General features: G+C 36.2%; 1 protein-coding gene across 1 annotated transcript in view; it reads left to right on the top strand.

Annotated features, from left to right (window-relative positions):
- The window catches only part of LIG6 (DNA LIGASE 6), an 83,665-nt gene extending 71,061 nt beyond the window's left edge, over positions 1-12,604 (top strand). The window contains exons 14-20 of the mRNA XM_090013151.1: positions 7,384-7,418; positions 7,523-7,584; positions 7,716-7,877; positions 7,978-8,066; positions 8,169-8,268; positions 10,593-10,710; positions 11,959-12,604. Of these exons, the coding sequence (XP_089869277.1) occupies positions 7,384-7,418; positions 7,523-7,584; positions 7,716-7,877; positions 7,978-8,066; positions 8,169-8,268; positions 10,593-10,710; positions 11,959-12,149 (757 nt within the window). The 3' untranslated portion in view covers positions 12,150-12,604. The remainder of the gene's footprint in view (positions 1-7,383; positions 7,419-7,522; positions 7,585-7,715; positions 7,878-7,977; positions 8,067-8,168; positions 8,269-10,592; positions 10,711-11,958) is intronic.
- The last annotated feature ends 597 nt before the right edge of the window (positions 12,605-13,201 follow it).

Here is a 13,201-nt window from a genome sequence, read left to right as displayed (position 1 = left end):
ATTGGCTCGCCTCGACCTTGTCGATAAGACCTGGGTTAAGCCCACACTCAAAGGCATCAGCCTAAGAATTGAGCCTCAAACGATTTTTCTCCCAGACTGCCAATTTTTTGACAAAAAATATAAAATAACTAAGCACCAAAATACGCGATATTACACAAGGTATGTGCAAATATTGCTAAATTTTGCCAAGCCAATGAGGGTTGGTTCTTTATGAAGGGTATGTATACCAAAAAAGACCTTGCAAGAGCCTACTTCTTGTAAGAAAAAGTAAGAACCACTGAAAAAGGGGATTTGAGCATTTAAGACTATTATAGTGCTCTAAATCCTTTATGGGATGAGTTGGCTCTTTTAGAGCCTAAGTGGGTGGCTATGGAGGATGTTAAACTTACACAAAAACAAATGAAACAAGAAAGATTGTTTCAATTTTTTTTTTTGGCTTTGACCCGAATTTGAATAAGTAGGATCCTCACTCCTTCATAGATCCACTCTTCCTCTTTTAGAAGATGTCATTGCCGAAATTACTCAAGAAGAAACACGGCTTGACATGAGTAAAAGTGTAGATGAAGTCCTTGTCGTGTCTAAACCTGGCAATAATGTTAAAACATACAAACCACCACATTTTGGAAAACAAGAAAACTATAATGGAGGTAGAAAGATGATTGTATCATTATTGTTGCTATGAGCCGGGTCATATTAAACCCGCTTGCCCAAAATTAAGTGAAACTTTCAAGCCTAAGGTGGATTTCGTTGAAGAATCCATCACCAAAAAAGAAGATAAAGGCAAGAGCAGAGATCTCAAAGAAACTCTTGACAAATATCCATGGCTCTTCAACAAATACTCAAGGTTACCTTCTCTATATTGGGTGCCACCATTGCATCTACATCACCACCTGGTACATATTCTTGGATTCTAGATTTTGGAGCCTCTTTTCATATGAGCCGGGTCATATTAAACCCGCTTGCCCAAAATTAAGTGAAACTTTCAAGCCTAAGGTGGCTTCCATTGAAGAATCCATCACCAAAAAAGAAGATAAAGGCAAGAACGGGGATCTCAAAAAATTTCTTGACAAATATCCATGGCTCTTCAACAAATACTCAAGGTTACCTCCTCTATATTGGGTGCCACCATTGCATCTACATCACCACCTGGTACATATTCTTGGATTCTAGATTTTGGAGCATCTTTTCATATGATCTCTCATGAAAATGCTTTAATCGATGTATGTACCAATTCAAAAATATATTGTCTCTACGGCCGTTGGAACTTTTCTAAAAATAAAAAGTATAGGAACACTAGATTCTAAAAATTTTCAAAACTTTTTTGTTCAAAAAATAAGAGTAGTTCTAAAATTAAAACTAAATCTTTTTTCGGTCTCTCAAATTGCCGACCATGGATGTGAAATTTCTTTCTTATCTAAGTGTTGCTTTGTGCCGAATCTCTAGTCCGGGAAGCAGATTGGGCAAGGCCATATGAAAGGAGACCATCTATTGTATGAATCATTTGACTCTTCCTACAAACTCTTTTTGTACTTATGTTCAAGATAAAAGTATTGAAACTTGACATAAAAGACTTGGACATCCAAGTTACTCTAAAATGTATCTTTTTTCTATTGAAAACAAATTTTGTAAAGAAAAAGATATGAATTGCAAAGATTGCATTTTTGGGAAAATGGAGTCTATTCTATTTCCAACTAGAACTTTTATCTCAATAAGACCTTTTGAATTGGTGCACTCGGATGTTTTGGGTCTATCTCCAATTATATCTAAAGGTGGTTATTTATATTGCGTAACATTCATTGATGACTTTACTAGATATGTGTGGATTTATTTCTTTAATGTTAAATCAAAATTTTGTTCTTTCTTTGAAGATTTTTGCATGAAAATTCAAAACCAATTTCAAAGTAGCACATCCATTCTTAGATCCAATTTGGGTGGAGAATACCTATCCAATGATTTTCAGGATTACTTAAAGCAAAATAAAATTTATCATCAAAGATCATGTCCTAGAAGTCCACAACAAAATGGGCTAACAGAAAGAAAATATAGGCATATTATAGAAACCGCTAGAACTTTGCTTATTTTCAAAAATATTCCTAAGAATTTTTGGGCCGAAGCCATTTTAACTTTCACATATTTAATAAATCGAATGTCATCATCGAATTTGAAAAATATCTCTCCTTATGAAAAACTTTTTAAATTTATACCCGATTTCAATCGCCTTCGTATTTTTGGTTGCAAGTGCTTTGTCCTCTTGCATAAAAGCGATTGAATGTGTTTTCTTTGGATATGGTGAAAATAAAAAAAGATATAGATGCTTTGATTATAAAAATAATGAACTTTATGTTTCAAAAGATGTGACCTTAGAAGATGAAAATGGTTTTGAAAAACTTGATAAGAAAGATAAAATTGATTATATGTTCTTGTATGATCTTTCCTCAACGGAAGATATGTATGATGATTCTTTGAATCATTTTGAAATTATAGATGATACACATCATGAAGTATCTAATATTGAAACTTCACCAAGTAGTGATGACATCATTGATAAAAATCTCCATGTTTATACCCGGCATGAACAAGATAAACCTATTAGTGCTCTAGAAAAATATTCTCAAAATAATGAATCTATAGAAAAAGCCTCCCTTAGATGATCTTCTAGAGAATCCATTCTACCAAATAGGTTTGTGTCATATGAATCACTTACACCGAATTATAGGGCTTGTTTAATAACTTTGCATTCATATCATGAGCCCGCACATTATCATTCAAACAAAAAATATACCTCATTGGTTTGAAGCCATGAAAATTGAATTAGATGCTCTCAAGAAGGCTAACACTTGAGAAATAATTAAACTTCCTAAAAAAAAACCTATTGGATTTCGGTGAATTTTTAAAGTTAAAACTAAGAGCGATGGATCTTTAGAATGATACAAAGCAAGATTATTTGCTAAAAGATATTCACAAGAATATGGTATTGATTATAAGGAAACCTTTGCGCCTGTAGCAAGAATGACTAGTGTTATAACCTTAATGACTGTAGCATCAACTAAAAAATGGCATATATATCAATTAGAAGTGAAAAATGCTTTCCTTAATGAAAAACTAAACGAAGAAGTATATATGGATCCTCCGCTGGAGTTTAACATTGAACAAGGTCAAATTCTTAAACTTTTAAAAGCATTATATGGTCTTAAGCAAACTCTTAAGGCTTGGTATGATAGATTTAATGATGTCATGATTAAACTGGTTTTTCGTTCATGCTATACTGATATTGCTTTTTTTTGTGAAAAGGGAAAGAACTAGTATTGTTGTTCTTTTGCTTTATGTCGTTGATATGATTATTACAGGAAATGATTAAGTTGGTATTTGTAATGTTAAAAATATGTTAAAAGATAGTTTTGATATGTCTGATTTAGAATTTCTAAGATATTTTCTAGGAATTGAAGTTGCATATTCTCTTTGAGAATATATACTTTTACAAATGAAGCTTGCTGGAGATATATGTTCCAAATCTGAAATTTCAGATGACAAGAAGGTGGAGACTCCTGAAGTGATCAATGCAAAATTAAAATCGGAGGATGGGGGTTCTTCTAGAAGATCCCATACCCTATAGACAACTTATTGGTTTTCTCACTTATCTATCCATTGCCAGACCAGATATTGCACATGTTGTTCACTCTGCTTGTCAGTTTCAACATGCTCCTACAACTGTCCATATGAGTGTTGTGCTACAGATCGTCAGATACATAAAAAATACCATCACTAAAGGGCTATTTCTATCATCATCCTTCTCATTAAATTTATTTGCTTATACTGATGCTGATTGATGAGGTAACCCTAATGACAGAATCTCAACTACTGATTTTTGTGTCTTTTTAGGAGATTTCTTAATTGCATGGAGATGCAAGAAGCAATAGAAAGTTTTGTTGTCCTCTACTGAAGTTGAATACAGGGCTATGGAAACTACTACAATGGAACTTGTTTGGATACGAAGCATTATCAAAGATATAGGTGTAGACATCTCTGGTCCTTTGAAACTATGATGCCACAACAAAAGTGTGATTTATATTGCCAGCAATCACACCTTCCATAAGCGCACCAAGCATATCTAGATGGATTGTCACTATGTTTGTGATGAATATCGGAGAGGCATAATTACCCTATCATATGTCACATCAGAATATCAGTTGGCGGACTTCTTCACTAAAGCTCTCCCTACTCTCCGTTTTATTTTTTTACTTAGCAAACTTTTGGTCATCTCTCCGTAAAGTTTGAGGGGGAGTGTTAAAATACATGAATATATATAATACCCGATAGGGGTATTTTAGTTCTTTTATATAGTTGTTTCTAGTAACAACTATTTGTTAATTAGGCTAGTTTATTATTTGTAATAATTTTCTTTTTTTTATCCATTTTATTTCACGCAAAAGGGGGCCCCACATAAAGCTGTTGGGACTTTGTGACCGTTGGGGGCTCCCAACGTCTCTTGTTTTGCTTTTTCATTTTGTGTATAAATAGAGGTGAATCCCCCTTGTATTCCTTAAGCCTTAGAGCTCCTCTCTGATAAATCTCTTATTATTTTTTATGTGTTGCCTTTTAAAGGCTCGTGGTATTGTCTCATAGTGGACTTCTCTCTTATTCTTTCTCTTGTATTTGTCCATTGTAGGACATTCTGAATGCTTTAAGCATTCTTTGTATTTCCGCATACTTCATTACAGTTCCTTTAGGACAATAAACTAGAAAATTAATAAGTGATCTTCCCATAACATCAGTTCACTCATCAGCCATAAGTGTGCACCCAAATTGCTTCCAATCTTGCTTGAACTGATCACAAAAACTTCTAAACTCTGCCACACTTAATTGCAACAAACAACAATGCAAGTCATGATACGATGACAACATCTTATAGCCTGTCCCAATATTAGCTTTAGTGTCTACCATAGCTTGAAAAGAAAATGAATTTGCAACATTGAAAGCAATAACATTCTCATAAATGAAATGAGCAACACACAAATCTGCTTCTTCTATTTGTTTCTTTGAAGCCATAGCATAACAAATGCCAGTTTGGGAGCCAGGAGTTGTTCTTGGAGCAAAAAATGATGTAATACCTCTTTTTTCGCTAGTTCGTGGAACTTTACTATTACTAATACCAGTTTGTGAATTCATAGGAGCCTTTCCCTTATATTTGGTTCAAATTCATCACCATCATTAACATTATAATCTCCAACACTAGAAAATGTGAGACTTTCTCTCTGTGATTTATCCTTTCTTTCCTTATCTAACGAATCCAAACATTTCTTTTGCTCGATGTATTTTGTTTTCACCCGCTTCCTTACAATTTGAAACATCCCCTTTTTTTGTGCTATATGTTGTTTTAATCTAGTGACACCACCACTTTTTTTTTTACCACAGTAGTTGCATTGAACCTTGTTCTTGTCTGGAGGGTCATACATAAACCCAAATTCCCACCTAGATCATTTGATGCTGCCATTTGCAAACTGCACAATCTCCCTTAAGCAACATACAATTATTCAATTTCACATGCATTCACAAACTCCCAATTGCATTTCACAACAAGCAAAACATAATCTAATAAGTATTCTCCAACATGGTCACATAGTTATATAAACAAAAACACAACTCAAAATTTCACAAATATCTCAAAAATTTGCAACAAATAAACCAAATGAGAACTCCAATTGCACATGCATTTCATGGCCTATGGTCCTCTCCTCATTGGTGAGGCCAAGACAAAAACAAAGAGAAGAGATGGAGGTAGGGTGAAGGCAACCTCTAGTCCTTTGCTCATTGGCAGCACCTCGCCACCAGTGAGAGTGAGATAGAGGCTCGTCGCCGCCAACAAGAGCTATCACCTGAGAGAGAGAGAGAGAGAGAGAGAGAGAGAGAGAGAGAGAGAGAGAGAGAGAGAGAGAGAGAGAGAGAGAGAGAGAGAGAGAGGTCGAGCCTCGCCGGCCACCGGCAAGAGTCAACACCAAAGAGGGAGAGAGAGAGAGAGAGGGAACAACACCTGTAGCGGTGGAGTGATGGAGAGTGGGGGCTGATGAAGGAGCCAAAAAGGCGAAACGAAGAAGGGGGAAGTGGGTGTGCGATTTGGGGTTAGGAAGCAAAGAAAAATCACCTGATTCAGATGGTACCGATTCACTGTATGAATCAGGCGATTTTTGGAAGGGGTGATTTTTGCCGTTGTAGTGTATCGATTTTCCAGCGATACGATTCAGGCCGATTCACACCGATATTGATAACATTGGTCACCACTCAATGCAGGTAGCAAGCAACTTCAATTGAACCTTGAGAGAAGAAATACATCATACAACTTGTCCATTTACAATGAATATGCTTTCTATATATCTCTAGGCTAAAGTTGCTCTTGGCAAATGGGTGTGAACCAAGGTTGCCAGACTAGGAAGCGAGAAGCGGGAAGTAGAAGTGAGAAACAATGCATTTTAAAATGTATAGGAAGCGGGAAGTGAGGAATAAAAAAAGCAATATAAGAATTAAATGAAAATCAAAATGGAACACAAATAAAAACTAAAATAAAAGAGACTATTCTTAAATTTCATGATTTTTTAGTGTAAAAAATAATTTTTTAACAAAATCTAAAAATGATTGCCAATTTAGAGAAAACACATGGAAGTGAGTGAGAAGAGTGAGAAAAAACACAAAAAGCATGAAAAGTAGAGTGAGAGAACATATAAGAAGAATAGATGAAGTGTGTGGAAAGCATAAGAGAAGCGTGAAAGAATCGATATTCTTTTCAAGTTTCAGAAGCGAGGAGTAGGGCTTTCGAAGCGAGCTTCCCACCTATCTAAGAAGTTTCCAGCAACTCTGGTGTGAACCATGATATTCTGCCAACAATAGACCTTTTTCTTCTAATTAACATCATGTGTTTTAGATGGCTCAGAGATGAGCTATCATTCCCCCGGTTTGCAATCTTCCCATTATAGAACAGTGTGTTTTTCGATCAAACACCATGGCACTCTCTCTGAGTCATTGCAGCATATGCATTTGTTACTAACTTATGTCCAGTCTGATCTTCAATTAAAAGGTCAGATCAAATTTTGACTGTTTCTAAAAGCAGACACTAACTTATGAGACTTGAGGTTAAAATTTTCATCACAGAACGTGGAAATATAATATTTCACATCCTGTCATATATTTTTGGGTTTGCAAATCTTTGGTATGGTTGATTACCAAAATAAATTGTTAAGCTGTCTATTTGGTGGTATTTTCTTCATATTCAGATTCACATTTTCCTCAAACATAGTATTGTTTTAAAGTATACACAGTAAGATTTATGTATTTCTTTTCTGACCTGGTCATATTGAATTTGATACGTTCTGATCAAGAAAGGCTTGATTTCAGGTTGTTGGGATTTCCTCTGCGTCAGAGACAAAGTTGTATGTGCTTTACTTTTAATGATTTCTATTGCAGTGCCTCAGTTTAATATTTAAGATCTCTGCATCAAAAATCACAACTGCTCTTTTGCCAAATAAATTAACAGATTTGAAGGACTTGTTCCATGATGCAAAAGTCGGATACTTTGAATTTGTTCGGGAAATAACAGTAAATGATCAATCTTGGACCTATTGAAAGCTTTTGTTCTTCACATAATTACCTGTGTTATTAAGGGGCAGTTTTTGTTTGTTTTGCACAAGATACCTCTAGGTAGCCATCTAAAATCTTGTTATATGTAGGTGGAAGCAGATGATGCATGTGTTGAGTCGCCAGAAACGTTGGCCAGGATAAACTCTTTTCTTGAAGATGCATTTCACCAGTCATGTGAAGGAATCATGGTCAAGTCTCTTGACATAGATGCTGAATATGCTCCATCAAAGCGTACTGACACATGGCTGAAGGTTGACATAATTTGTTTAGATTTTCTAGTGTAGAGTGCATGTATTCTTTCTGTTTATATCTCCATCTCAACAACTAATTCCTGATAGTCACACTTTTTAGGTTAAAAAGGATTATATAGAAGGTCTGGGTGACTCCTTTGATTTGGTACCTATTGGAGCTTGGCATGGTAATGGGCGAAAGGCTGGATGGTCAGTTGCTTCACTTGATTTCATGTTCTTATCCTATTGTTTTATTTCTTCCTGAACCTTTCATCTTTTGAAAGGTAATGAAATTTATTCTGGTTGCTTCAGGTTTAGTCCTTTTCTTATGGCTTGTTACAATGTTGATTCTGAAGAGTTCCAGAGTGTGTGCCGCGTCATGTCTGGATTTTCAGATTCATTCTATGCAGAGGTAAATCATTTACTGTCTGATGGTTCCCAAGATGTGCTTGTTAACTTTTTAGCTCTAAAATTTTCAAGGTTCACAAGCCCAGTGACTTGGGACTCAACTGGCCCATCTCTGCCGTGATTTGGTTGTCATGTCACACACACACACACACAGACTTAGGTGAGTCAACCCAATGACTTAGCTGAGTTAAATGAGACTTTCAAAAACATGGTTAAGCACTGGGTTCACCAGTTTTAGTGCCGTTCTAGGTTAACTGGGCGTCATTGGGTTGACTAGCCTTTAAATAAAACATTGGGTTACCTTTTATTGGATGCATCCGTATTGATGTTCAGTAGGAATTACATTTACCTTTATGTATATTGTGCATTAATTGTGATTCCCTAGAACTGTACATTCCATAAGTAGTTAAGTGCCTATACTTCATGTTATTATGAATTGTTGTGATGACTGTTTTGTAGTTATCTATTTGTCACCTTTTGAACATATTTTTAAACTTTAGGCATCTGATGTGTAGATTTGCAATGATATCCATTGTGATTAGATTCTAATGTGTTGAAGATGTGATGTTATAGCAGGCACTTATTTTCTTTGAAGATGGAGGTAAGTCTGAAAATGTTATAGCTTTATAGCACATGAAAATGGTCCACGGTCAAAGTGTTTTATGTTTATCATCTTCAGGTGATGCAAGTGATGTTCCTGTAGTAAATGTGTGCCACTTGTGGACAACAAAATATCAATTTGAAGTTAAGGGAAGGTTACACTATTGATGAGGACAAATGGATAGTGGATTATCTAGGAAAATTGTTTATTCTAAAACAACGGGCTAAAGTATTAACTAATCAGAACAGTTTCTTGTCCTTTATGTTTTTATACAAATAGACTTTTCTTTGTGATGCTTTCCAATGAATAACCATGAATCTTTTAAAAGGGTTTGTTGGAAGTAGGAGAAACAACTGCATGCTGCAAGCATCCTTTTGCATTTTGCTGTAGGTTAGGTTGATGAGTGCCTTGTTGCTGGTATGAAAGTTTGATCTAAGCATTGAGTGTTACGGTTCTCTTCCTGCAACAAATGTTGTTCTTGGATGAAGTAGCAAGTGTAGGTAATGCTGGAAAGTGGAAAGTGGTTTGATATGGGTTGGTAAGGGTGAGAAGTGTTACGGTTCTCTTCCTGCAGCAAATGGTGTTCTTGGATGATCTAGCAAGTGTAGGTAATGCTGGGAAGTGGTTTGATATGGGTTGGCAAGGGGTTTCTCATATATTCATGTACTACCATGGTAGTTACAAAATCCATGTTCCATATGCATACAGGGTTCAGCTTCGTCAATCCATATCCATCTTGCTTAAAAGCCGGGCTTGGGTATGTCGGTTGTAACAGTGTGTGCAGGTGTAGGATCAGAAATCTGTCTTTGGATGGAAGTTAGAGGTGAGCACTTTTCCCTTTTCTCTTGAAAGGAAGGTGGACCCGAAATTATCAGTATTAGCGGTGATAAAACTAGGATGATTATTTAATTATTCAATCTCATTATTTTCATGAGAACTGCTTGCAGGCTAATATTTGAACGTTGTCTATTTTTTAGTTGACCTTGCACTTGCTTCACTTTTTTGTCCCTAGTTGAGGAGACCTTGTTCCTCATACACTAGCTCTGTTATGAAATATTCTAACTTTGCCTGCTTGTAGACCTCAGGTAAATATTCGATTTTGTTTAATTTGTTTTAACGGGAACTTTTGTGTTATTTTTTCCTGTCGATTTCCATGTACCCATTAACATCTTGTTGCTGGATTCTTTAGCACTTGTCTGTGCCTGCTATTAAAACAGCCAGTTACCCATCCCTGTTCTGCTTACAACTTTCTCTTGCACCATTTTTCATATTTCTGATTCCCTCGTTCATTTTATTTCCTTTTTTCCTTTTGGTCAAATTATTGTTGCTACATAAGACCTGCATTATTTTATGCTAAATTTACTCTAGTTCTGTAAAGTTGTCTGCCAGATATAAGTTTCTGCTACAACCTAATTTCAGTTGTTTTAACCACTGAAGTTATTTTGTTCAATTTGATGGTCAATTAAGGCATCTTAACCATCACAATTTCCAGAAGGATTTCATCCAATTCTTCACTGCATTAGTAAAATATCTATCTGATAACCTTGTTGGTCATATTAAACTTCTTAATGTAAAAAAAGTAAATTATTTTGTACAATTCTTCTAATTTATATGATTTTTTATTCCATATTTTTAGGATTCTAGATTTTTTTATTCTTATAGGGTTGTTGCATTATTACTAGGAATGCATCTTTTAGCTCTCACTCTAGTTGATGATGAACTTGCAGATGAAGGGATTTTTTTCTGATGAAAAGATCTCATGCAAAAAACCTCCTTACTATCACACACTGGAGGTGCCTGACGTATGGTTTTTACCGGAGCTTGTTTGGGAGATAAGAGGTGCAGGTGAGATGGACTGGGGGCATGTGTGTGTGTGTGTGTTATGTGTTTTGTCACTTCGAGGCATTTTTATTATTCGCAAACTGACTCATGCTCGGTTGAATATATAGATCAGTCTGACTCGGCTAATATGTTAGATTCTAAGAAATGGAGGCATTTTTTATTATTTGAAACCAACTCATGCCTTAGCTGAATAATATTCAGTGAACATGTAGAAGATTAGTCTAACTCACAGCTCTGGATCGAAGAACCTCTTCTTCATCATAGCAATTGTGCCTGAAGTCCTTATGTGAAAAAAAAAAACATTCTTTTAGATTATGCTGGACTTTGGTGCAAATTATTTTAGTTAACTTGTTAACCTTGGCTTGATCCCTCCGACTCCATTAGTCATTTCTAGCCAAAGCTATTCTTTACATTGTGAATGCACTACTTTAGCTTGACATCTATGTCACCTGGGTACGGGTGTGGGTACGGAGGGTACGACACAGCAAATCCAAAAAATGTGGGTATGGGAACACGGCTATATATATATATATCACATAAATTCAAAATAAACTGAATATAATCTAAATATATATGCTATATCTAAAATATATATTATATACTGAAAATATAAAGTTATGAATTATAAATTGAATACAAACTTGTATGTACGGAGGGTAAAATGACATGTCCAGGTGTCGACGCTTGTTGACACGGGTACGGAGGGCAAAATGGAGTGTCGGTGTAACATAGCTTGACATAGAACTATTTGAGTTTGTGTTTAAATCCCTTGGATCTCATTTCTGAGGGATCTTGACCAGAAATCATCACCTCCCAAGGATTTTCAGAGGTTTTGGCCTGTGGTAAGGATCTCAGATAGTCTGATTCCCCACTTGACTGAGGGTTGGATCTACCTTGATTTGTGTGTTCATCTATCTCCTCAGAGATCTATGACATTCAAACACCCCTGACTGTTTTTTTCCCAATCGTAATTGCACTCGCCCTCAATAAATTCTCAAGATTTGTTGATACTCGTTGGAGCTTGGTCCATGACAAATCCGTGAAGTTTGATTACTTTTCCTTAGGATTTTTGATAAATTGTCAGTCGACTTCTGACTTCAAGCCTATGCATTTGATGAAGTTGTTGCCCGGAACGTGTATATTGCCAGGCAGTGGGTTGGGCATGTGTATCTTAAATGAATCTATTTACTTCCGTTTGTTTCCATGTGTAGTCAATTCGTTCATATGACTGTTGCCTTTGTGTTTTTACAGATTTAACACTATCTCCAGTTCACCAAGCTGCAGTTGGATTGGTCCATCCATCACGGGGCATCTCTTTCAGATTCCCGAGGTACACACGTACTGTTGCGGACAAAAGACCGGAAGACTGTAGCACAGCGTCGGATATAGCTGATGCCTTTCACTCTCAGACGAGAAAAGTAGATGTTGATGTCATCAAGTAAAACTCGGGGGCTGCATGGGATTGATCCCAAGATTGTGGGGCCGTGAGTAATTTTGTACAGTTTGCTGGATGGATCCTATGGTTGTAGGGCAGTGGGCAGGTTCCTTGATTGTGAGCAGTTGACAGTTTTGTATAGTTTGTTTGACTGATCCCATGGTTGCAGGGCAGTGACCAGCTTTCTATAATTGGTTAGGACAGATCCCATGATTGCAGGGCAGTGGCAACTTCATGTAATTTATTGGGATTAATCCCATGGTTGTGAGGCAGTGGGACAATTTTGCATAATTTGCTGGGATTAATCCCATGGTTGCAGGCCAGTTGACGGTTTTGTAGGATTATTTAGGATTGATCCTGTTGTTGTAGGGCAACAACAATTTTGTATGATTTAGTTAGGATTGATCCCATGGTTGGTAGGCAGTGGGCAATTTTGTATATAGCAGCAGCCCCTCCCATTCAATTCTCGGAAAAGATGTTGGCCAGACCTTTCACAATTCTGATTTGATGAATGTCAACCTTTTTCTTTCCTTTTTTTTATTGGTAGAATAAGGTTATTGTTGATTTGATAATTGTCAGATATTTATCTATTTGAGCAAGGAAAATTCCAAGTTTAATCCGGTTTTAGTAATGTTGGAGCTCATGAACTTGGTCATGTTTAGAGTGATTTGGATTTCTCTTCATTCTTCTAGCATGTGTGTGGATTCAGCTATTGCTGTTTTTTTGATCTACCTATTGGTCAAGGAAGCTTCCATGGTATGCCTCTAAGAATATATGGTACTTTCAACTTCCTGATTGTATTTCAGGCTGAACACAACATCCTTATGCATCATTTTACATGTTAGGCGTGGTTGGTGTATTTGGTCGCTCTTTATTTAGAACTATGCATGGTTCTTTGGTAACCTCTAGTTGATCAGGGAAACTACTGAAAATGAGTATGCTTATGCAGGTTACAGATTCTGTCAAGAATGAGAAACCTATAATACCGTAGCTGTTCATGGAGGTAGATATTTTCGAAGTAGCTTATTTGCAATGGACCAACCTGAACCAGTTATTTTT

The sequence above is a fragment of the Nuphar pumila genome, chromosome 7 (assembly GCF_984573655.1).
Source record: "Nuphar pumila chromosome 7, dmNupPumi1.hap1.1, whole genome shotgun sequence".
NCBI lineage: Eukaryota > Viridiplantae > Streptophyta > Magnoliopsida > Nymphaeales > Nymphaeaceae > Nuphar > Nuphar pumila.
Note: the sequence above shows the minus strand (reverse complement) of the source record. Positions and strands in the feature narration are given on the sequence as shown.